The 25,365-nt window shown below is 56.8% G+C and overlaps 1 protein-coding gene and 1 long non-coding RNA gene across 3 annotated transcripts in view; one reads left to right on the top strand and one right to left on the bottom strand.

The window, feature by feature from the left end:
• Positions 1–4,136: 4,136 nt before the first annotated feature.
• Ttc1 (tetratricopeptide repeat domain 1) lies at positions 4,137–18,948 on the bottom strand. 2 transcript variants are annotated; one of them, XM_048334035.1, is made up of 8 exons: positions 18,867–18,948; positions 17,348–17,710; positions 11,231–11,291; positions 10,184–10,296; positions 8,137–8,173; positions 7,274–7,422; positions 6,202–6,256; positions 4,147–4,815 (listed from the first exon to the last, which is right to left on the bottom strand). In XM_048334035.1, the coding sequence occupies exons 2-8, from the start codon at positions 17,675–17,677 to the stop codon at positions 4,682–4,684; spliced, it is 879 nt and encodes a 292-aa protein (XP_048189992.1). In that variant the 5' UTR covers positions 17,678–17,710; positions 18,867–18,948; the 3' UTR covers positions 4,147–4,681. The 2 variants fall into 2 exon arrangements, with proteins under 2 accessions (XP_048189993.1, XP_048189992.1); XM_048334036.1 differs by lacking the exons at positions 10,184–10,296; positions 11,231–11,291 and having other exon boundaries at positions 4,137–4,815.
• LOC125341906 overlaps positions 13,455–25,365 on the top strand; it is a 22,730-nt gene continuing 10,819 nt past the window's right edge. The window contains exons 1-2 of the long non-coding RNA XR_007209104.1: positions 13,455–14,134; positions 18,209–18,212. This is a non-coding gene — a long non-coding RNA (uncharacterized LOC125341906). The remainder of the gene's footprint in view (positions 14,135–18,208; positions 18,213–25,365) is intronic.

Raw genomic sequence — 25,365 nt, 5'->3', positions numbered from 1 at the left:
TCCGCGACCTCCAGGCGCCCTGTGGGTTCCACCGCTCGGCCCGGCGGGCGGCCCTTCTCTAACGACGACGCGCGGCAGCCCCGTCTAGAGAGGGTGCCCCGGCGGGGAGGCCGTGCGCCTCACCGCGCCGGGCTCCACAGACTCGGAGACCGTCTCCCAGTCGAGCTTACCGGAGCGAGGGGAGCGGCGGCCGCCACCCGCTGGACTCGTTTCTCCGGCCGCCGGCCCTGCGCATGCTCAGGGCTGTCTCCAGGCCCTGGCCTTGCGTGCGCACGCGCAGTGCTGCCCGCAGCACGTGCTGTCTCCAGGCCCGGCCGGCCCTGCCTGCGCACGCGCAGTGCCGCCCTCGCCGCAGCTCCCGGTGCTCAGGGCCGCCTCCCGCCTCGTGGTGCTGTCTCCGGCGCGCGGCTCTCCCTGCTCACCCCCGCCGCCCCTCTCTCTCACTCGATGCTTTTCTCGGTGCTTCAATAAAGCGTGCTCTCCTCTCTGCGAGTCCGCACGTCTCATTCGGGCGCCGGGAAGGCAGGGGGTCCAGCCACGGGGCGGGCTCGGGAGACGCTGGGGGCCGCGCAGGCGCGATCCTCACGCGCGGTCGCGCACGGCGGGCGGGCGTCAGCCGGCACAGCCCCTCCCGGGACGGGAAGAGCCAGCGGGCAGGCCGGAGGCCCGGCCGGGCCGCGCCGACGCTCCGGAGCGAAGCGTGTACGCGCCCCGCAGCCGCATGGCAAGTCTCGCCCTGCTGCTCGCCCCGCCCGGACACGGGTCGCTTTCCGGATCACCACACAAGCGCAGGGGGCATGGCGTCCTCGGCTTCACCAGCCCCGCGGCGGCCCCTCCCCGCCCGTGCCTGGACCAGGAGCCGCTCCGGCTCGAGCCCCGCGAGCCCCGCCAGGCTCCGCGGCCTTCCTCAGGCAGCCCCCCCACCCCCCTGCAGCCCCGCCACCCGACCCAGACAGGCGCGCGGGCCGGGACCGCCCCCGCCGGCAGCCCACCGCCTCCACGGGGCCGGGCCGGGCCGTCCCTGCGGCGCGTGGGGAGCAGTGGAGCAAGAGCACAAGGCCAAGACACCAAACCCGCAAGCAGCAATGTGGCTGGAAGACGCCCACAGCACAGCGGGGCCGGAGCTCCTTTTCTTTTTTTTTTTTTGCCAGTCCTGGGCCTTGAACTCAGGGCCTGAGCACTGTCCCTGGCTTCTTCCCGCTCAAGGCTAGCACTCTGCCGCTTGAGCCACAGCGCCCCTTCTGGCTTTTCCTGTTTCTGTGGTGCTGGGGAATCGAACCCAGGGCCTCATGCGTGCCAGGCAAGCGCTCTACCGCTAAGCCACCTCCCCAGCCCCGGGGCTGGGAGTTGCGAGTTCAAATGAACCCAGGGTTCCACCGTGCTCTATGCACAAAACCCACCTTACATTTTTCACAATAATGTAATTTTTAAAAAACATTTCCAGTCGTGGGGGTTGAAGTCAGGGCCCGGGCACTGTCCCCATGCTTTCTCAGCTCAAGGCCACAGCTCCACTTCTGGTTTTCTGGCTGTTAACCGGAGAAAAGAATTCCACTGACCTTCTTAGCCAGGCCTACTTTGAACTACAGCTCAGCCCGGAGCCGGGATTATGGGTGTGAGAACCAGCACCCGGCTCAATAATGCAGTGTCCTGTCGGGCAGTAAAGTCAGTGAGAATGCGACCCGAGGAAGGACGCTACCCAAGGGCTAACTGGAGAGATTTGAGTCTCAGGTCCTCCCCACGCACACATTAAAACTGAGGCGCAAACAGCCAAAGCCCTGCGTGACTGTAAAGGATTGGAGGGGCTGGGCATTTAGCTCAGTGGGGGTGCGCTTGCCTGGCAATGCGAGGCCCTGCGTTCCGTCCTCAGCGCCACACACGAGAAGAGATCAGACTGGCTTAATGGGACCATGTCACACAATCCCTGTTCTCCTGAACGCGATTGCTGGACTCACGGGAGAAACCCCAGCTGAGCCCCTCAAGTTCCTTACCTGGTATGGCCGCCACCGAACATTCACCCGAGGGGAACTCCAGGGTGCTGGAAGCGCGCGGAAGGCTGACTCGCTGGTGCCGCTGTCTTGACAGATGGGGACCCGCAGCATCTGATGGGGAAATGTGCGTCGGTTAGCAGCACAGACATCTTTAAAATTAGGCACTAACACGGGCCAGACTACAGGCCTGCGCTTTGGATGTGACTGCAGGTGGAGACCAACTCCTGTGAATGTGCTTTGCTAACCAAGTCCCCAAGCAGAAGCTGCTGCTGAGAATGGAAGCACGGCCCCTCCCTTCCTTGGAACCCCCGGTCTTAGGGCAGTTGATAGGGAGACACTATTTCCCCACTGTTGGGGGTCAAACCCAGGGCCTCCCTCGGGCCGCATTGGCAGCCCCAGATCACAGAACCTTGCCGTCTCAGGTCTTCAGAGTACTGGAAACTGTTTTTCCCCAGTGCAATATTGTTGGAATAAGAATATGCACAGAATCAGTGCCACTGCAATCATGAGGTGTCGGGGTGTAGCACATTGTGAACCCCCCAATTCAATCCCAGCACTGAGGTAAATTCTAGTCTTTTTTGGGGGGGGGAAATTTAAAGTTGTGCCTATCAGCAGTAGTGCCAACTTGCGAGTCCCCCCCCCAGTAGAGGCTTGAGGGTAAGCCATCCCCACCCCCCACCCCAGGCGCGCTCGAAGGGACTGCTCATGAACACGGGCCACTGCTGAAAGGATTCCATCTGGGAAGGAAGAGCAGGCTGGCCTTAGACGGTGGTCATGGCTTCCTGAATACTGTCACAGCTAGGAATGCTTTAAAGTTTCAGTTGGACTTTCTAAGTATCAGTAAATATCTGGACATGGAATCCTTAAGACCCGCGCGCTCCTTCCGTGCTGGACTACGCGCACCCTGGCTACGCGCGGCTCCACCACTGAGCCCTTAGGGCGGGGTTGTTTTTTGGTTGTTTAGCATAATGGAGTCCTAAGACTTAACGACTTGGGGACATTAACAGCATCAGGCAGTGTACAGTGCTACGTTCACACACACACGTTTCTGGGGATTAGCCAAGGACACAGCCTGGTGGTACAAGCCTGTAATCCCAGCACTTGGGAGTCAAGCTAGACTGTGAGCTTAAGGCCAGCCTGCGCTCCAGCACAGCACGGCCGTCTCCATCTCCCACCATGCCCTCGGCCCGACACTAGACTGACCACACCTCCCTCCCCCCACTAGGACTGACCACACCTCCCTCCCTCCTTCCCTCCCCCCACTAGGACCGACCACACCTCCCTCCCTCCCTCCCCCCCACTAGGACTGACCACACCTCCCTCCCTCCCCCCCCACTAGGACTGACCACACCTCCCTCCCTCCCTCCCTCCCACTAGGACTGACCACACCTCCCTCCCTCCCTCCCCCCCACTAGGACTGACCACACCTCCCTCCCCCCTCCCTCCCCCCACTAGGACTGACCACACCTCCCTCCCCCCCCCACTAGGACTGACCACACCTCCCTCCCTCCCTCCCCCCCCACTAGGACTGACCACACCTCCCTCCCTCCCTCCCCCCCCCACTAGGACTGACCACACCTCCCTCCCTCCCACTAGGACTGACCACACCTCCCTCCCTCCCTCCCCCCCACTAGGACTGACCACACCTCCCCCCCACTAGGACTGACCACACCTCCCTCCTCCCCTCCCTCCCCCCACTAGGACTGACCACACCTCCCTCCCTCCCTCCCCCCCACTAGGACTGACCACACCTCCCTCCCCCCCACTAGGACTGACCACACCTCCCTCCCTCCCCCCCCACTAGGACTGACCACACCTCCCTCCCTGGCGACACTAGGACTGACCACACCTCCCTCCCTCCCTCCCTGGCGACACTAGGACTGACCACACCTCCCCCCTCCCTCCCCCCCCTCCCCCCCCACGGCTCCCACGAGCAATCATTTCAGCAGGAAAGCCATTTGGCGAGCTGCCCGCAAGCCAGTCTCCTCCCTGGGGCACAACAGCTGGCTCACTACTGCCCACACCCAAACAGCTGGCTTCGAGACCTGGGCGTCAGGTAGTGAGAGACTGAGCCGCGATTACCTGTGCACACCTGGAGAGGTCCGGGATGGCTAGTGCAGTAGGATTTCTCGATTCTACCGCCCGGTGGAACTGCAGCGACGACTACAGCTTTCGGCACTTCTGTGGACGTGGCATCTGCTCCCCTGCCTGAGACCGGTACTATGCCCCCCCCCCACCATGTCTGCTGTTGCCATGGGGACAGATATCACAACACAGCCAGACTGTCACAGAGAGCGTTTATTAGCACAGAGGAAGTCGGGGAAGGCTGGAGACCCCGCGCGGCGGCCTCTGAGCATCGCACGGGTGGGGGGGGTCTCTGAGGGGACCCCATGCATCATGCCTCGTGGGCTGGGGAGAAGGCTGTAGATCAGGGTGCCGCGTGGCTCCCCACCCCACCCCCCCCAAGACGGCCAGGGCACCGCCCAGTGCGCACACACCCGACCCGAGCTCAGCGGGAAGGGCGCTTCTCCCTGACAATCCAACGGGCAGGGGGCCTCTACCTGGGGACAGAGGGGGGCCCTCTCCCCGGGGGCAGAGCGGGCCTCTGGGCCGGGATGAACACTGCAGGGCTTCGCCCTCAACATAGCAAGCAGCACCCGACTTCCCGGCAGCTTTTGCGACTGTCAGCTCTGTTATCTATTGTTATTTGGGTTTTGCACAAAATTGACCGAGTAGGAGCCAGTGGAGGAATCCTGTTTGATCTGGAAATTTTCCGTGGAGAGCCCAAAAGGGCGAAGAACGAAGTTCCCCAAATCTTTTAGTTTACCTGCAATGCAAAAGCAAAACGCCTGCTGCGGTCTAGGCCCCCCCCATGCGCCCCCTCCCGAGGCAGCCCCGAAGGCTTCCGGGGTGCGAGCCGCACCCAGCCCTCCTCCCTTCTCTGGGGTGCTTCCGTGTGTGGCACGTGCGTGTGGCGCGGGGTCTTCAGGCTGTTCCGACACACGCGCGGCTCACAGAGCTTGCGTGGCCGCACCTCTGTTTCAGAGACACGAAGGGAAGCACAGTGCAGTGGGTAGACTACTTAAATCAGGAATGTTCTGGAGAAAATCTCCCTGGATTTGATTTGGCGGGGTGGGGGGGCGGGAAGGGGGGGAAGCTCTTTTCTGAAAAGCTGTCATTTCCCCCTAGGTCTGTCTCCTGCTTCCGGGGGCTGAGACTTGGGGCAGACGGGAGGAGCACCCCACTCCGGAGGTCCAGCCCCTGCCCGGAGTGCTGCCTGCTCCCACACTGTGCGGACCAGAGCGGGGCCCAGGCAGGCCGCAAAGGCAAAGGCCTCCTAGGGGCTCGGGCGCGGGGGCGCCACCCTCAACAACCCTGGTGCCCCGCGGTGGCGCTGGGGAGACTCACCACGGGCGTCCTGGGGGCCTGGGCCGGCACCCCAGCCAGCTCACATTCAGTACTCAACAGCCTGGCTGAGGTGGCAAAAGCCAAACCTCACGAAGAGCCCCCCACAAGGTCCCAAATGCACATGGACTAGTGACCCCAGTTCCAGGGGCTGCGGCCACCTCGGCGAAGCCCCGCAGGCCACCGCCTGGACCGAGTGGCTGTGGTGACCCCGCCCCCAGGCCATCTCCACGCGAGGCCCGGCGGAGCCCCGTCCCTGCCCAGACACTGCCCAGCTTACTGGAGATAGAGAGGCTCAGGACTTCCCCGCTGGGCGGCCTAGGAGCCCCATCCGCACATCTAGGATGACAGGCGTGAGCCCCCAGTGCCAGCTTCTGGGTACCACTTTCAAGACCAAAGTTCCTTTCATTCTGGCATTACAAGTGGGAATGCCTGGACCCTAAGTAAAATGAATTGAACTATAATGGGGGGAGGGGGATGTGTGGCAAAATCCAATGTTTCCACGACACTTCTGGGACAGATAAGCTGCTGGCATTATAAATTGAAAGCTCAATTATATTTTGCATTCTTGAAAGCAAGAAAAATTTCCAAGAAAACCCAAATAGAAAATTAGTTTCTGAAGAAGCTGATGTCCTTTCAACTATGCTGTTCCTTCTGGAGTAAGAAATTGGTGAGAAGTCACAGTCTGTGGTTTTCCTGCCCTCCACAAAGCGAGGTCTCCAAGCTATTCCTAGCTGTTGCCCCCTCGAGCAGATAAAGGACGAACCCTCATCCCGTGGGTCTTGTTTATGGAAGGAGGCAAACTTACCTAACATCTCTTCTTTTAGTTTTTCATTACGTTCTTCAATTTGCTTGGGTAATCTCTGAGAGCAAAAAGAGAAACGGTGAGAGAACCTTGGTCTTTATTTTGAATTTGAAACATTTAAGAATCTGGTGTGAAAGTAAGATTGGGCTGGGCACTGGTGGCTCACGCCTGTAATCCTAGCTACTCAGAATGTTTAGATCTGAGGATCCTGGTTCAAAGCCAGCCTGGACAAGTAAATCCAAGAGGCTCTTATCTCCAATTAACTAGCAAAACACCAGAAGCTTGCCAAGAGCCAGTGGCTCATGCCTACTCTGGAGGCTGCCAACCTGGGCAGAAAAGTCTGAGAGGTTCTTATTTACAATTGAATACTAAAGAAGCCGAATGTGGAGATGTGGCAAGTGATAGAGCACGAGTCTTGTGCAAGAAACCTCCGAGACAGCACCGAGTCCCTGAGTTCAAGCCCCAGGACTGGAGCAACCACTACCATAAGAAGCTAGAGGTGTTCTAGCCTTGAGCAGATAAGCAAGAGGTACTGAGTCTACGTTCCAGTACGCACAGACACACGATCCCATTAAATAAAAAGACAAACATGTTTGTGAGCTATTCAAAAACAGGAGTTTTGTCCAGTTCACTTTTTTTTTTTTTGGTCAGTCCTGGGACTTGAACTCAGGGCCCAAGCACTGTCCCTGAGCCTCTCTGAACTCAAGGCTCGCACTCTTCCACTTGAGCCACAGCACTACTTCTGGCTTTTCCTGTGTATGTGGTACTGAGGAATTGAACCCAGGGCTTCGTGCATGCGGGGTGAGAACTCCACCACTAGGCCACATTCCCAGCCCCCACTTGCTGTACTGTCAGTTCTTAGCAGTGCCTCAACCAAAGGAGAACCTGAGAGAAAGTGTGGTTGAAGTTCCAAAAGGACTGGTGTGAGATATTTACAGTGGTGTATTTGGGGGACTGGATCACGGCACGATTGCTATTGGAATCTTTTCTTTCTCATTTGTATGCCTTAACTAGAAATGAGAGCACACACACACACAGAAGGATCATCATGTGACAAGAGCACTTAGTTACTTACCATACAAGCTTCTCTTGCTTGGTGTACTGATGGGTCTTTTTCTAATATAGATTTGTAATCTTCCAGGGCTTCATCTAGCTTATTCGTTTTCTCATACAGCTCTGCTCTCCTCAGTATTGCGCGGATGTAGCTGGGGTTTAGCTGAATGGCTGTGGAGAGAGAAGAACAAGAATAACCTTGGCATGTGGAGACCAGCACAGGGCTGGCGAAGAGCCTCCATTTGTCTAGGGAGTGACAAGAGGCAACAGTACGGTTTTTCTGCGTGAATGAATGAAAGCTGCTGGGTGCTGGTGGCTCACGCCTATAATCCTAATGACTCAGGGGGCTGAGATGGGAGAATTTAGTTTGAAACCAGCCTGGCAGAAAAGTCCAAGAGACTCTTAGCTCCAAATCACCACGAAACAGCTGGAAATGGAGCTGTGGGCTCAAGTGGTTGAGCATAAGCGCTCAGGGACGGGGCCCAGGCTGATTTCAAGCCATAGGGCTGGCACAGGGGGAAAAAGGCCATGAAACCCAACACAAGAGTGTGGTATCCTTCCGGGGTGACGGCCAAGGTTTTTGGCTGTGGAGGTCAAGAGGACCTCGAATCTGATCTCCATCCACCCAGACAATGCACGGCAGCTGAGATCTCCAGAGGAGTCTCACGGACGTTCTGCTGCAAAGGCAGCTCTGAATTTTCACCCACCTACTGCTGCGAGAAACAGGTATGCCAGCACGCACACTCGAAATGACCCACAGTGCCTTCTTTTGCAAACACTGTCCCATAGGAAGGGGACGCATCTACCAGGGCACGCACCCTGCGTGCATCTGTCTAGCTGAGCAACGCGCTTATATGTTAGCAGGCCGGAAGGGAGGAGTTGTACCTTTGCTGCAGTCGCTGATGGCTAGCTCATTCTTGTCCTAAAAGGGAAAACAACATTAATATGTTTTATTAATGTGCTTATTATCTCAGTGCTCTAAGACCTGTCTGCACTATTTGCTCATTAGTGACTACTTAGGGAAACGCAGAAAGCTTTCCAAAGAAATGACATAAAAACACAGACCACTTCCAGGAGAATATTTAGAATTAATGTGGGGATGGTTCTGGCCTGAAAGCCTCCAGGGAACCAGTGACCAAGTAACCTGTCCTACCTGACCCATTCCATCGGCAGGAGATGTGCCGGTCCAGCCTACTCTAGATCCAACTACAACCCTAGGGGAAACATACAAATAATTCACTCAAGTATCTACGAACTTAACCGGTGGAATGCACAAACATGGTGCTGTGGAGGAACGACAGTGGGAATCAGAAGAACTGGACCTGACCCAGCTCTCATACCGGCCGGCTATCTAACCTTGACCGCACTACTTTAGGCGCAGATGCTCATCAAAATGGGGGCAGGCTGGGGCGAGTGCCGGATGAGACGTCTACATTTTCCACATTGTAGAAGCAAGCTGGTTCACATCAATGGTCTCTTCCTGTAATGCCTAGTATCTTTATATATACTCCATGGTTTGCAGAGTACCCTAGAGCAAGGACTACAGGTCGGATGGGGCCTCTGAGTCCAGCCAAGCAGCGTTACAGGATGGACTCGCTAACTTATTATTACTTATCAACATGAGGTGACAGCTCAGGGTTATGGGAAAGTTCTGCTGCTCAGCACAGGTGCCACTGCATTGTACGGCAGACAATGGTCACTTCTGCGTTGTATTTGGTCATAAAACAACAACAAATAATCCAGTGTCAGCTGGGCCCTGGTGGCTCACACCTGTAAACCTAGCGACTCAGAAAGCTGAGATCTGAGCATCACAGTTCAAAGCTAGCCTGGGCAGGGTAGTCTGAGACTCAACTCCAATTAACCACTAAAAAAGCTGGCAGGAGAGTTGCGACTCAAGTGGCAGAGTGTTACTAGCCTTGAGCAAAAGCAGCTCAGGGACAGAACTCAGGCCCAAGGACAGACACACACCCAACAATGAAAGCTCTGAAGCTCCAAACTGACAACGCTGTCCTCTGCGGAGCTCTCCTCTAAGCACGGACCCGAGTCTAGCAATACCGTCCATTTTCCTAACTCAAGAACCAGTCACGCCAATCCAACCCTACAACTGCAACTCCGGCAGCTGTGGAAACAAGGAGCCCTAAGTCCCACACCACAAACGGGGCCGTGCCATCCCTGTCGCTGAGGGCGTGCTCACCCCAGGGCAACTAGACATGTTCTAAGGCAGAGAAGCAAATGCTTCCGAGTTTCTCCAGCTACAAATGAAATTGTTAGATACGAATTGTGATCGCTGGTAGAATGTACTAATAAAATGCTGCCTTTTCTTTCATGAGGAGGCTAGTGGACTTTTCTAGTTAGGCTGGCTTTCAACTGCTTACACTGTTGTTCTGGTCATGGGGCTTGACGCAGGGATGAGATATTTATTGCACCAACACGAGTAACAAATGCACCTGCACTCTCCCTGCTGCTCCAGGCTCTCGGCCCTTCACAGGTACAGACGGCTTCTTTCTCCTTCTCACCCCAACTGCTGGCTGCTTCCCTCGCACAGGGCCTTGGACAGGAATGACCACCTCCAAGGGCAGCGTTTGAGCCTCTCAGCCTCTATCTGGACTCCTGGAAGCCGAGACCAAGCAGCTGTGGCTATTCTCGGACATGCACCCCACTTGGTGCCTTGCCCGTGAACCTGCCCGAGTTTCCTGGCAACTTTGCCAGCCTTCCTTCCATAAAACTGCTCACACAGCTCCTTAGTGAGGAAGTCCGAGAACTCAAGTTTTACCTGGTATTTCTTCCAGCCTCCCTGTGCCTTTTTCATCAAGTGTAAGAGCAGGAAAAGAGAAGCGGCAACTTTAAGCCTCTGTGGTAGCTTCTGGAGAGAAACCATCCCACGAAACATGGGGAGATGCCATGCTTCTTAAGCGAAGCCCAAGGTTCATACCTGTCTCATCCTCGCGGCAGCCCGGTTTGAAAGCAGAATGGACCTGTCTTTCTGGAAGCAGGCGGGGCAGGTCTGCAGAGCTTCACTGTAGGAACTTTCAGCTTCTGCGTAATCTAGGATGAAGGGTTCAGGATGAGACATTCAGGCTTCATTCCTGACACGCTGGCATTCCACAGTGTCCAGAACACACAGCTCCCAGGAACACACTTCCGATGTGCTACAGTCCCGGCCTCTTGTGTTTGGGGCAGTAAGAACCATGCGCTCTAATGAAATGGTGTCTGCTGCAAGGGCAGCCATCTCTCTACCACTGCGGCCACACTGCCGACTAGGGCCCGCCTGCCTCTACCAATCTCCCAAGGCTTGGGATTGCCGGACGCGGAACCCCGTCAGCCACGCGTCTCTACAGCTCACCACCCTGCATACCCAGCGCTCATCCCACGTGGCAGTTCAGAAAGCTTTCAGTGGCACAGAGGAGGGAACTGGACAGATCAGAGAGTAAGGTTTGAGATCCACTACTCAGGTTGAAGAAGGAAAAATGGGGCTGGGCTATATCTCAGGGGTAAGAGTACCTGCCAGGCTTGTACAAAGCCCCGGGCTCAATCCCTAGCCCTGCAGGGGGTGGGGGGTGGGGTGGGCAAGGACCTTTAGGTCTCTGAGAAAAGAAGGGCGGCTTGTTAAACCAGGAGGAGCCAAGGCTCAGGGTGCAAAGCAGCAGCCAATGAAAGCATCAGACACTGAGTTTAAGTCTTGGTCTCAGACACCAGAAAAAAAAGTTAAAACCTAAAAATAAGTGAGATGAGGTGAATGCTCTTACATCTCTACCGCACATGTCCTTTTTGCTTTGTTGTTTGCGACAGGGCCTCACTGTAGGGCTGAGACTTAAACTATCTTCTACCTCAGCTTCCCCCTGCTGGGATTACAGGCAGGTGCCACGAAGCCCACCAAAGCATGTATACTTCCAGGTAAGTCCGAAGACTATCCTGAGATTGGCAGGAGTGACAATCCTGACACGGCCCCCCAGGCGCTAGTGCTAACACACCACCTCACCTCCTTTCTTGAACTGGTCATTCCCCTCTTCTTTTAGTCTAGTGCTCTCTCCTCTTCTCTTCTGGAAGAGAACCAAGATGATAGCATTGTGAGTACGCAAAAAGCTTAGCGCTTTCTTGGGCTGGGAATATGGCCTAGTGGCAAGAGTGCTTGCCTCCTACACAAGAAGCTCTCAGTTCGATTCCCCAGCACCACATATATGGAAAACGGCCAGAGGGGGGCGCTGTGGCTCAGGTGGCAGAGTGGTAGCCTTGAGCAAAAAGAAGCCAGGGACAGTGCTCAGGCCCTGAGTCCAAGCCCCAGGACTGGCCAAAAAAAAAAAAAGCTTAGCTTTCTTCATACACTAGTCTACCTTATAGGCGTCAACTCTTCGGAACTGAGTGCTCCCCAAACTGTAACCATATTACTTTTTTAATGGTCTTTGAAACAGGGTCTTGATGTGTAGCCCAATAGTCCCGGCAGGTCTGAAACCTACCACCTTCCTGGGTTGGCCTCCAGTGTATTGGGATTATAGGAATGTACAACAGTCCTGCTCCTCCTTAGCACTGGGGTTCGAACCCAACCACCAGATAAACAGGTCGCTAGCTCTTCTCAATGGTATTCTTGATGTTTAAAACAAAACCTAGGGTGTTTTTCCCCGGTCTGGGGTTTGAACTCAGGGCCTGAGCACTGTCCCTGAACTTCTTTTGCTCAAGGCTACACTCTACCACTTGTGCCACGGCGCCACTTCTGGCCTTTTCTGTGTATGTGGTACTGAGGAAATTGAACCCAGGGCTTCATGCATGCTAGGCAAGCACTGTACCACTAAGCCACATTCCCAGCCCAGATGTAGGGTTTTTGTTTTTACATTTTTCTATCTTTCACATGGAATGGAAATAATGCAAATACCAGTCTCTACTCATTAATACAGTGGCCCTAAAGTCTTCCTCCTGGGTCTGCACAGGAGTGTCAAGTTCTGGCCACACTATGTACTAGGTGCAAGTGTGAGGCCGTGAGTTCGATCACCACACTTGCCAGACAAGCACTGTGTCCCTGAGCTGTCCTCACTTTAAATGAATCATGATCACATATGATGTGTGTTCAGTAAAATAGGATCTGTTTATTCCTGTCAGTTTCTTTACTGAGGTTCATCAAGGGCTGCTTTTTCCAGAGTATAATAGTAAAGCATTATTATAAATAATACCCTGCCTCACCAGCTGCGTACTAACATCTTCTCGAGAGAAACAGCATTTTTATTTTGCTTCTTCTTCTAACTTGGGGCCTGGTTTTCTGGTGTTTCCTGTCCAGGCGCTCTGAACTGCGATCCTCCCGCGCACCTGGGATGAGAGGCGTGAGCCGCCTGTAATCCAAGCTACCTGGCCCGCCTTCTCCCTCTGGAAAGCATCACGGTAGTTCAGGTCCAGGCTCCTGTCCTGTGCATCGAACACCTTCTAAATCTATTTCTCCCCCTTGAAGCTCTTCTTTAGTCAGAAGCCTCAGGAGTGAGATGGGAGGTTTTGTATCTAAAGACAAGGGCACTGCACAGCAGGGGCTTCTGCCGGTCTGGCTGGTGCTAGCCTGTGGGGAGTGCGCATACTTGGCATGCTGCCTTTGCTTGGCAGGGCAACATGCGCTCTGCCTTTGTGCCCGAGCGTGTCTGAGCCACATCCCAGCCTCAGCCTGAGTGGGCAGGGCAGGACAGGACAGCGCTGGGACGCCAGCAAATACACGCCCAATAGCCACTTCCTTGTGTCACCCGATCTAGACTCATCTACAAAGCCACAGCCATGTTACCTGGCCAGCTGTTAGGGAATGAAGCAAGGCATCAGTGGCTACTGCTGCTCAACAAGATTACAGCCCAAGAGAAGCCCTCCGATGGGAAGGAGGGCCGGGAGGCTGGAGATGTCCCGTTGGTAGTTAGGGCAGACACTCTGAGAGGGGCGGCATCTCATCGAGCTACTGAGACTCCTGCCTATCCTGTAAGGACCGGCATTGGCATCTTCCTCTACTTTAGCTCTAACCGCAAGTTCTTTCTGTTCCGTAATTGGGGCTCCAAAGCCAGTCCATCAGGAATGTTCTATGAGCTCAGAGGAATCACTTGGACTGCCAGATCAAGCGCTTGAAGTGTTTTGTGGATTACAAAACCAGTTATTCTTTTGTAACTTTATATCATTAACTTCTGAATGGCAAAGACAAGGCCAAACACTCAAAACGAACCCCAAGGTCCAGGCTGCCGAGGGCCAGCGGGAGAAAAGCTCAACACCCCTTCCTCCCCACCATTAGGACGATTAATACGATTCTGAGGTCAGTTCCAGGAAGGAAGTCATCTTCTGAAAAGTCAAACCTATTGACCTCTCAGGTAGCAGACACGAAAGAAGAGCTGTTGTCTCTGCTCAGATTTTGCAGACTAAGACTAATGTAGTTATCAATGTCATATTCAACATCTCCTTGGAAACAGCTAAAAACAGCACTGTGAGGAGGAAGCCGACCCATCTCCCAGTTGTGTCCAGAGACTGACTGGATCCCAGAACAGAGACTGGGGTTTATTCTGCTGCCTGCATATACTTTCTCCAAAGGATGGCCCGCACACTGTAGAATGTTACTGAAACCCAAGGACAGATTTTAAAGGTTTTCTAGGCGTGTGAGGTTCAGGAACTTCACACATCAGCTGTGGATTGGTATTCTGCACTGTCAGGTACAAACCTTCTAGGTTCTAGTTTATGGAAAGAAGCTGCTAATGGGTTAGCAGTCCCCCAGGGAAACATGCTTGATAGAACAACACTGCTATATCAGACTACCTGTAAAGAGGCTAACTACCTCTCTTCCTTGGTAAACACAGTAATCAAATTTTATTAGATTACTGATACAATATCCAATACCATAGCTATGTAGCTATACCATTCAATGAGTTAAAAGATACACATGGTATCAACCCACCAAAGACTTAATACCCACTGATAAAGTGCTCACCTCCTATCTCATATAAAATAGCTAAGGTGTAACCTATCGTACAACACCATCTACCGGCACGTGCTAAAATACTAGGAGGGGCTTAAATTATTATCTTAAGAAAAACACACATCTCTCTAGCCCATGCATTTACGGTTTGGGGCAACCGTCAGAATGTGAGAACCCGCGACCCCCATGTAGCCCGCGCCCACGCGGTAGCCCTCCAGAGCACTCCTTTATGTCAGAGATTACAACGCAGACTCGCGTTACGAAGACTCGGGGCTTCGTTTGTATCTCTTCTATCATTATTAAGTAAAAAACTTGAATCAAATGCACTTTTAAACGCAGGGGGCCGGTGGTGGCTCACACCTATCATCCTACCTACCCGAGAGGTTGCGATCTGAGAAGCAGAAAAACTGGCCAGCCTCCAGATCTGTGAGCAGTGCCTCTCTACTGTTTACAAGCCGCCCACACTCTGAAAGCCACCTTGCTACAGCAGCCCAGACAAAGGGGGCATCTCTGTAGCATGCCGCTTGCGTACCAGTCACTTTCATCTGTCACATGGGTTCTGCACCTACCACCATCCTCCCAGAGCCTCCTTCCTTCAGCTATGTGTACAGCAAGCTCCTTACTCTCAGGTCTATTACAGGTGGCTTTGATCAAGCATGGCCAAAAGAGCAATAATGAAAAAAAAAATCACAAGACATTTTAAAAACAAAAAGTTGTACATTCCTGTACACATGGGATGCACAGAATCACAGTCAATCCAGCATTACTGGCAGCTCTGTGTATGTCAGTGTGTCATCTGCTGAGTGGTTCCTTATCTTTAATTTTGTGAAAAATGTGGCTGTCAAAAAGCAAATGGTGCCCCAAGGGCAATGGAAAAGTCAGTGTGCCTCACTGCAGCAGTAGAGGGTAGAGTGAAAAGTGAGCTTTGTGCAAGGGGGCGTCTTTTGTGGAAGTTGGACAGTGTTATGGAAAAAGGAATCGTGCGCATGCAGTACAGCGCTGGATTCTATACATCCCACGTGCAGTTGGAGCCTCAGTGGCGTCTCTTGGAGCCGCAGACCTCCGGACACCAAGGGTCTACAGTACATCTCAAAGATGAGCTAAAACCCCATCTCTGTTATAAAGTTATAATGCCTGCGTTTAACTTTCCACACATGCTGTGTTCTGGGGAGCATTTGCCCCTGTTTTTACTACACTCCTGCCTTCCTTCTCCATTGCCCTGCAGTTCTACTGAGATGTGACACATTACCTGAGCCTTGATTATTTTCTTAACCACAAGGCAGGGTAAGTTAGCTAGTTAACTTTGGCTACGGATGCTTCATTTTTCCCCCAAGAGAAACTTTTCCCAGTTCAGTATTGCTCATTTGGATTAGAAGCGTTTCATATTCCAGACTTTACTGGCTGAACAACTCTCCACTGGAAATCTCAAACCTGTTGAGTGCTGATGTAATGTGCTGGATGTTCAAGTCCCAGAACCGGCACATGAAAAATGTTCTGGGTAGGCTGTGCACTGGTGGCTCACATTTGTAATCCTACCTAGTCCAGAGGCTGAGATCTGAGGATGGCAATTTGAAGCTAGGATAGGTTAAAAAAAACAAAACCAAAAACAACAACCCTGGAGAGACTCCATCTCCAATTATCCAGCAAAACAAGTCAGAGGGGAGGTTAGCTCAAGTGGTAGAGCTGAGGTCCTGACTTCAAGCCCAGCCCCCCATCAGTGACACTACTGTACAGATAAGTTTCGGATGGGGCTGGGGATCAACAGAGGGAGGGTGATGGAGGTGCTTCTCTGGCAGTAGATTTACACAAAAGCTCACACATTTTCATGTCCAACTAGTTGGTCATGAAAAGTGCCTAGGGAGAGATTTAAAAAGTTTCTCATTTTTCCACACTCTATCCCCCCCCCCCCCCACTGTACATCAATCCTCAACTGTTGGGAGTACAGGGATTAAACGAAGGCCTTCCACCTACAGACAGGTGCACCTGAGCCCCTGCCCACATAGCACCCACAGCTCCACCCTCTTTGAGGGTGCTAACTATACTATCACTCGGGTTCTTTAAGATGAGCTCAGAGATAACTATTCAGACAACCTGGTGAGTAAGGTTAGAAGGCTGGAGGATATCAAGACCTGTCTTGGTCAGAAGTCTTTGGGGCAAAGAAGCTTTGTAGGAAGAAGGGACAGGAGTTTAGGAATCAGTCCTGCCATTTTCCAGGGGCGTCATCATAGGCAGGTAACTTCCCCACTCTGAGCAGTTTCCTTTGGGGAATGGTAACATATTTCAAAGGTCTGCTGAGAGAATTAAAACTCAGTAACAAGCTAGGTGCTGGTGGCTCACACCTGTAGTCCTAGCTGAGTAGCTAGGAGGCTGAGATCTGAGGATGGAGGTTCAAAGCCAGCCCGGGCAGGAAAGTCTGTGAGACTCTTATCTCCAATTAATCACCAGAAAACCAGAAGTGGTGCTCTGGCTCAAGATGTAGAGCGCTAGCTGCCCTTGAGCTGAAGAGCTCAGAGATAGCTATGCCCAGAGTTCAAGCCCCAAAACACACACACACAAAAAAAAAATCTCAGTAACATTTCAGCTTAGTGGCTAGCCCATTGATGCTCAACATAACAAAGCTACCATCAACATCAAATACAATGTTGTTTCTTAGACCCAGCCACTGTCCTCTGTAACCCCAAAGCCACAAAAACACTCAAGTTTTATTTTGCTGGGTGTCAACAAACAAGAAGCGTATCAGTTGTAATTGTAAGCAACTTACAGAAAAAAAAAATGTCCATATCAGAAATTGCAACCCTAGAAGAGGTCATGAAATAAGCAGGGATGCCCATACAGGCACCGAACAAGTTAGACTTTGAAGTACAAGTTAAGGTTCCCAGAAAAAATGGGAAATTTCTCTGCAAAGCTCTACCTTCCCTGTAATGCCACAAGCCGCCAAGACTGGTCCACTCTACTCAGGCAACAGGCAAAGCAGACTGTTATGGAGTATCAATCAGCCACTTTCATTTACTTGCTTTTCTTTTGCGGGGGGAGGGGGGGTGAGAGAGGGATAAGTAACCCAGGCTGGCCTTCATCTCACAATCCTCCTGCTGCGTATGAGACACCACTTCCCTGGCTGTTGTACATTCATTCATTTAAAAAAGCAGTTTAAGAGGCACAGTGTGCACCATAAACGCTTACCTGCTTCTCCTCTTCTGGCATATTTTTCTCCAGTTCGATTAGGTATTCCTCATCTAGCTCTGAGGAACTGGGGTCCTCACCAACTTTGCTCTCAGTCTTAGGCTCTCCAGGTTCCTCTTCAAAGGAGGCGCTACAGTCATGAAAGCACTCCTCTTCTACCTGGTCTTCCTGGGGCCCGCTGTTATCATTTTGGAGCTTCCTGATCTGGGAATTTGGATCTTGGGGGTCAGGGGCTGTCAGGTTGGCTTGTCCTGTGTCCTGAGGACCTGTAACCTTTAAGCCCTTGAATAGATCTTCTGGAACTTTATAGTGCTCGGCCTTCTCCCCCATGCTGAACTCAGTGTGAGAGGTGAGGCTAAAAGTCTGGAAAAGGAAAAGCAACTGTTTTGTAATGGTGCTAATGATGACAACTTCGGCCCCACACATACCTCAGCAGCCAAGACCAAAAGCACAGACTTCCAGAGGGAGTCTAACTACTTTCCACTGGAATTCGTTATCATAAACCCACAAGTATCATTTTAGCTGGTATGTTTTCTTGGTCAAAATCTGATACCAGGATTTTAAAAAATAAACAACAAGAAACCCATGGAGGAAATGGAGGGGGTGGGGAAGAGGATTCTGCCGAGGTGGCAAAAACAAAGCAGAAACTAAAACAGCAACAAGAAAAACAGCCTTACTCCCTATTCAAAATGAACGACCAAACTGCGTGCGGGGGGGGGGGGGGGAGGAACAAGGCCTCCTTTTTATGTTGTTGTTGTTTTTTTCCCCAGCATTGCTACAATGAAGCCCAACGATAAATTTCTCATGGAGCTTAAAATGGAATCCACGTCAAAATCCCCAAAGGCTTGGGTTTAAGCCCAGGTGGGTGGAAGAGAAGCTCGGGGGGACCTCATGGGTACACGAGCCGAGTGGCTCTCGCTCCCGGCTGAGTGACCACACCCGGTACGGTTGGCTCTGGAGTCCTGGCCGGGGCCTCGGGGATTCACAGTCTCTCTCCACCCCACCCCCACTCTCCTCTAAAGTGGCCTAGGCCGAGTGTCGGCGGTGGCTCAGGCCCGTAATCCTAGCTACCGGGGAGGCGGCGGTTCCGAGCCAGCTTTGGGCGATTAAACACACACGCGCGCGCACACACACGCACACACACACGCACGCACACACGCACCCCCCTCCCCCCGACCGTGCAGCCAATGCACCACTAGAAACTGCGTCAGGCCGCCCGCAGCTCTGCCCCGCGGGGGCCCGGCCAAGCGGCCCCCACCCCGGCCCCGGCCTCGCTCCGGCCGTCTCCAGGGGGGAGTCCCACGGCCGGCAGAGCCGCACCCCGGCTCCGGGATCGCCCTCAGGTCCGACCGCGCCCCGGGGCCGAGTCCCCGCGGCCTCCCGTGGAGACGGCGCCGGCGCCGCGGGCCGGGCTTCTCCTCGCTCCCGGGCCGGAGCCCTCGGCGCCGGGGAAGAGCCACCCCGCGCGCTCCCCGCCGGCCCAGCCGCCCCCCACACCCCGGCCCTCGGGGACGCTCACCGCCCCGCAGCGCAGCCGGTCCCCGCCGGAGACCTTTCCCTTCCCCGCAGCCAGCGCACTTCCGTCGGCGCCGGGCAGTGACGTCACCGGGCGCGGGGCGCTCTGGGAAGCGGCGTGGCGCCTCGGGGCGGGCGTCCTCTGTGACGTCGCCGTACGGACCCATTGGCCTGGAGGCCGCCATCTTGAGTTACGGAAACCGTCTCTGGTTCTCCTGGGGGTCAGGATTTTCCCGCGGGCGTGCAACGGGCGTGCAACGGGCGTCTGGTGGCTGGGTGCACTAGGACACAGGAGGCCCTAGCGGGTGGAGTTTTTCTTTCTTTTTTTTTTTTGTCTGTTCTTGTCTGCTGGCCTGCGTGCACACTTAATAAAGCTCTGCAACAGGAGGGGTGCATTTCTCACACCCGGAATGCACATGGGTCTGGCAGGATGCACGCCATCCTGAGAAAAGTGCTCCCCCACATGCAGACAGCAGAGTGCCCTCTCATCTCAAGGAGAAGGATCTGTGTGTGGCAGGACGCAGTCTTCCCTGGAAGCTCAGAAAGTAACACCAGGTGGGGTTGGAGCAAAGGAAAACACACCTCCCTGCTTTTACCCTGTAAATACCCCAAGAGCCCAAGGGGCCGAGTGTCTCCACCTGCCTATCACTCCGTTAGCCTGTGCCCCTGCCCTTTTGTTTGCTTGCCTGCTTGCCTACTTACTCCATAAAGCTCTGCCAAGTTTCCTTACCATCGTGACTTGTCCACAAATGCTGATGATTACTCTGTGACCAAAGTCAAGGACCCTGAGGAGTCCCTACTTTTAGAGGGAACCGTCACCAACCCTCACTTGTTCTGGGTGACAAAACCATCTCCTAGGGGGTAAGATGGGGCCCCTCATAGCCGTGTGTGTGTCTTTCATGCTGGTCCTGAGGCTTGAACTCTGGGCCTGGGCACTGAACCCAAGCCTTTCTATTCAAAGCTAGCACTCTACCCCTTGACCTCAAACTCAACTTCTGGCTTTTTGATGATTCTTTGGAGCTAAGAGTCTCATGGGTGTTATACTGCCTGGGCTGGCTTTGAACTGTGACACTCAGAGCTCAGCTTCCTGAGAGGCAAGGTGTACAGGAGTGAGCCACCAGCCCCTGGCTCTACCCTATTTTAAGGAAGGTACCGGCAAACACTAGAAGGGACATGGATTAATCGCTGCTATTTTGAATCCGTGTCATCCCCCCTGCCCCCCCCCCAGCCCATTCCCCAGCATAAACGGATGTGTTGGAAACTTGCTGGAAGGATGGCCTAGCACATCAAATCCACGTTTGGAGGTGAGGCCTCCAGGAGGTGACCTGGGTTTAGTGAGGTTGGGAGGAGGGGATGGTTGCCATGGCTACCGTAGCAGTAATGATAGTATAATAACGACAACGATGATAGAGAGGACTCATCGGGAGACGCTCCTGTGGTAGGGTGCAGCTCTGCCAAGCCCTCCCTGACGGAGGGAGCCAGGCCCTTGGGTTCCTCAGCCTCCAGAACCCTGAGCTTAAGGGCACCCCCATGCTTTATCAGTGCCCCAATCTCAGGCAGCAGCCAGAGGGATGGGCCAGGAGGGGGGGAACCCCAGCCCCGGGAAGCTCTGTGAAGCAGGGGTCTCACTCCACAGGTGGTCTGCCGCCTGCCAACATGTCCTGCGGTTTCTTGAGGATGCTGTCAGGAGCAGCTCCAGATGCCGTGGTCACGGCCCACCTCTGCTCTCTTGCAGCTCTGGAGCTCAGGAGCCTGTGGCCAGTGTACCCTGGGCAGCAGTCAAGGTGTCACCTTGCCCCTGCCCTGCCCCGCTCCTGGAGGTGGCGTCCCTCCTCGACGGGACTTTCTCTTCCCATCTTCAGAGGAGAGCACGGCTTCTTCCTTGTCACTCCACCGTGCGGACCCCCTTCTGCCCCTCTCCCAGAAGGACCCTTCTGGTATCAGGCCCGCTGGGATAATCCCGGATAATCTTCTTACCTCTGGATCTTGAGCTTGATGAAATCTGCTAAGATGTGTTTTATTTTCCCGTTTAAGGTGTCACAGGCTACCGGCCTACGAATGGAAGAGGCAACTTCATGGCTGCTCCCCCTGCCCCCCAGTTCTGCCAGGGCCTGGGCCCTGAGGTCCTTTGGCTCAAGGCTAGCCCTCTACTACTTGAACCACAGCTGCCACTTAGCAGGACTAAAGCTGGGGGCCCAGCCTCCCCCCGGGGGGCTCCCCACCTTACAGCCACTTGGCAGTCACCTGGGGCTCCAGGAAGCGAAGCCCCCAGCCAGGCCAAGGCGGAGCCCGGGGCCCGCCGGAGCCCTGCGGGTGTTCCTCCCCCCCCCCCCCCCCCCCCCCCCCCGCCTCTCCTGCCGGTGGAGCCCCTGGATCTGGGTAGGCCCGGGGTCTACACTCCTGGTTCTGGGAGGTGAAGGGAATGGCTTCACACGAGACCCCGGCCACAGACGAACTGTGCCGTGGACATCGTGGAGGGCTCCCGGACCCCCTTCCCTCCCCCCCATCCCCCCCCCCCCCCCAGCTCGGATCCACACGCTTACCCGACCGAGGTCCCTAGAATTCACCGCAGAGCGCCCAGCCGGGCCCGGGCGCCCCAGCGTCGCTTCGCCGCGCGGACGCCAGGTGGCGCTGCCGCCCGCTCGGCTCCCGCTCGGCCCCGCGCGGGGAAGCCGGGCCCGGGACGGGGCGGGACGGGGCGGGACGCAGCCGCCGCCGCCGCGCGGGGCCCCCCAGCTCCTCCGCAGCAGGTGGACGCCCCGCCCAGCCTCCCCGCGGAGTGTGGAGAACACGTTGGTGGTGGTGGTGGCGGGGTTTGAACTCGGGGCCTGGGCTCGAGGCCGGCGCCGCCCTGCCCCTCTTCGGGTCGCTGACGGGAGCGGAGTCTCGAGGCGGACTTCCCTGCCCGGGCGGCTGGGGTGACCGGCCCGAGCCTCCCGCTCCCGAGCAGGGGCGTGGGCTTTTCCTATGCACGGGTTCTGGAAGGATCCAGCGACCCCGAGTCTGAGAGCCCCAGGCCCGGGCGTGGGGAGCAGGGCAGCGCCGGGCTCTGCGGGAGGGGATCCCCCCCCCCAAGATCTGCGGGCCGTGGGGCTCCACACCGCCGGGGCGAGCTAGGGAAGGAGCAGCCCCGCGGTGGGCTCGCCTTCCTCGGGGGCTGCGGGAAGGACACGTCCAGGGGGGTCCCAGGCAGCCACGGTGCGGGGGGGGGGGGACGGGCAGGGGCCCGGGGGCTGCGGCCTCACAGGATCCCCACGGGGAGAGGCGGACGCTGCGGGCCCCGCCGGGCGCAGCACAGACCACTCGGAGCCGCACAGGACAAAGGACTTTAATGAACCCCGTCCGGCGCCCTCCTCCCCGGAGCCGCGGGAGGGGCTGGGGAGGCTCCGGGTCACGACACGAGCCGCGCCCCGAGGGCGGGGGGGGGGGGGCCACGCTCCGCGATCGCTGCGCACGCGCGCGCACATGCAGACCACGCGGGCGCCGCCCGCACACGCGTGCGCGCCCACGGTGAAAGACGCGCGGGCGGGCACTGGGCATCGGTGTATACGGGGGGGGTGGGGGGAATATACAGAGAAGGGGGAGAGGAGACGGGGCGAGGGGGAGAGGAGACGGGGCGGGGGGGGAGAGGAGACGGGGCGGGGGGGGGAGAGGAGACGGGGCGGGGGGAGAGGAGACGGGGCAGGGGGGAGAGGAGACGGGGGGGGAGAGGGAATATACAGAGAGATGGGGGGGACATAGAGAGGGGAGAGAGGGGACAGGTGGGGGGGAGGGAATATACAGAGGTTGACGGGGGGGCACACCCAGAGAGAGGGGGGAGAGAGAAGAGGAAGATGGACGGGAGAAGAGGGACATGAGAAAGAAACAATGTGCAGGGAGGGAGGGAGAGAGGGAGGGAGGAGAGGAAGAGAGACGGGGAGAGGGAGGGAGGGAGGGAGGGAGGAAGTCATTCCGAGCGCACGGGCGCGGGGCGTGACCCGGCTCCCCGCACGCCCGGCCGGCCCCGGGGCTCGACCTGGCCCCGCGCCCCCGCCCCCGCCCCCCCCCCCCGTCCCGCCCGCCGCCGCCGCGCCGTCGGGGCCTAGCAGGGCCCGGGCGCCAGGGGCATGTTGCTCCTGAAGCCGGGCTGCCCGTTGGCGAGCGGCGCGGGTCCGGCTGGGCCCGGCGGGCGCGGGCGGCGGGCGGCGGGCGGCGGGCGGGGCGGCGCGGCGGGCGCCCGGGGGCGCGGGCGGGCTGAGCAGCGCGCGGGGCGCGGCGGGCAGCGCGCGCAGCTCGAGCGGCGGCGGCGGCGGCGGGGGCGGCGGGGCGCGCGCGCGCGGCCCGGGCTGGGCGAGGCGGACGGCAGCGTCCGCTGGCTGCCGCTCAGGCAGCAGCCGCCGTCGTCGAGCGAGTCCGGCGCGTCGAGCGCTCCAGCGTCCACGGGCCGTCGGGGCCCAGGCGGCGGCGGCGGCGGCGGCGGCGGCAGCCCAGCAGGCGCAGGAAGGCGCGCTTGAACTCCTTGCTGGAGCACGGGTAGATGACGGGGTTGAGGCAGCTGTTGAAGTAGCCCAGCCAGAAGACCACCTTGAACACGGCGTCGGGGGGCTTCAGCGCCGAGAACAGGGAGCCTGCGGGCCCGGGCGGGCGGGGCGGGGCACGGGGGAGGGGCGGAGCGGCGGGAGGGGGCGGGGCGAGGGGAAGGGGCGGAGGGGCGGGGCCGGTGAGGGGGCGGGGCATGGGAAGGGGTGGAGCGCCAGGAGGGGCGGGGGCGAGGAAAAGGGGGTGGAGCGAGGGGGAGGGGCGGAGCGCCGGGAGGGGGCGGGGCATGGGAGGGGCGGAGCGCCGGGAGGGGGCGGGGGCGAGGGGATGGGGCGGGCCAGGGGAAGGGGCGGAGCGATGGAGGGGCGGGGCGGGGCGAGGGGAAAGGGGCGGAGCGAGGGGGGCGGGGCGGAGCGAGGGGAGAGCATGTGGAGGGGCGGGGCGGTGGGAGGGGCCGGGGGCGGGGCCGGGACGGGAGAAGGGGCGGAGCGATGGGGCGGGGCGGGGCATGAGGAGGGGCGGGGCGAGGAGAGGGAAGGTGAGAGGAGAGGGGTAGGGTAGAGAGGGCAGAGGTGGGCAGACAGACATAAGCAGTGAGTCAGTGCCAGGATCCAGCTCTCCTCTCCCCTCCCCTCCCTTCTCTCCTCTCCCTTCCCCTCCCTTCTCCCCCTCTCCCCTCCCCTCCTCTCCCTTCTCCCCTTTCCTCCCCTCCCCTCCTCTCCCTTCTCCCCTTTCCTCCCCTCCCCTCCTCTCCCTTCTCCCCTTTCCTCCCCTCCCCTCTCCCCTCCTCCCCTCTCCCCTCCCCTCCTCTCCCCTTTTGTCTGGAACTTGAACTCAGAGCCTCTGCACTTTTGCCACACCGTTTTCTCTCTTTTTTCTAATACAGCCTGGTGTTTCACCCGCACTCTATTTATTGCCCTTCAGAACGTGCAGGCGTCCCACCGAGCAAGTCATGATCACAGTGTATCTGTAACATCCTCACCCCTCCTCGCCCCTCCCAACCCCTCCTCCTCTCATTTTCTTACTTGTGTAGCACCGATTCCCTCCCTCCCCCCGGGGCCTGGGATTTGAACTCAGGCCTGGGTGCTGTCCCTTAAGTTGTATTTGTTGTGTGCTTGTTTTTCTCTCAAGGCTAGTACTGTACCACTGGAGCCATAGCTCTACTTCTGGCTTCCCCTCCCCCCCCCCCCCCCCCCCCCCCCGTTTATCGGAGATAGGAGTCAAGGTCACTCCTGTAAATCCTAGCTACTCAGGAGGCTGAGATCTGAGGATCAGTGTTCAAAGCCAGCCTGGGCAGCAATGTCTATGAGGATCTTATCTACAGTTAACCCCCCGAAAGGCTGGAAGCAGAGCTTTGGCTCAAGCGGTAGAGCACCAGCCTTGAGCACCTAAGTTCAGGGACAGCGCCCAGACCCCGAGTTCAAGCCCCAGGATCAGCACAAATAAAACCAACACCACAAGGCCCCCCTTCCCGAGCATACCCTCTCCCCACTAAAATAAAAACCTGATGTGCTTGACGGAATCTATGTCATTCCTCAGACACGTCGGAGGGGGGCTTTAAAAACAATAGCTAGAGTGTATTTCCGACTCTCCTACTGAGGCTCGCCTCCCGGCTGGGATGAAAACCGCACCCCACTGTGCTCATTAGGGGGCTCAGCGGCAGGAAGCTGGGCAGCGAGGGGCAGGGATGCCAGGAGCCAGGCACACGTTCTGGAGAAGGCTCTGGGCGCAGTCTGTGCAGGGGACGCGCGGGAGGAGGCTCACACTGCGTGGTTTGTGGGCTCTCCACGGGGCAGGGACAGCCAGGACAGTCAGCACTCGGGGCGACCTCAGATACATCGCCCTTGCCCCGTGGGGTGGCATCCCAGTAATCCCAGCCGCTGGAAGCACCGCCCTTCTAGCAATGGGGGGAAGGTCAGCAAGACCACCGTCTCATTTTGGATCCTATTAAAAAAAAAAAAAACCCACTAAAGCCAAAAGGGTAG

This window comes from Perognathus longimembris, chromosome 25, assembly GCF_023159225.1.
Source record: "Perognathus longimembris pacificus isolate PPM17 chromosome 25, ASM2315922v1, whole genome shotgun sequence".
Taxonomy (NCBI): domain Eukaryota; kingdom Metazoa; phylum Chordata; class Mammalia; order Rodentia; family Heteromyidae; genus Perognathus; species Perognathus longimembris.
Note: the sequence above shows the minus strand (reverse complement) of the source record. Positions and strands in the feature narration are given on the sequence as shown.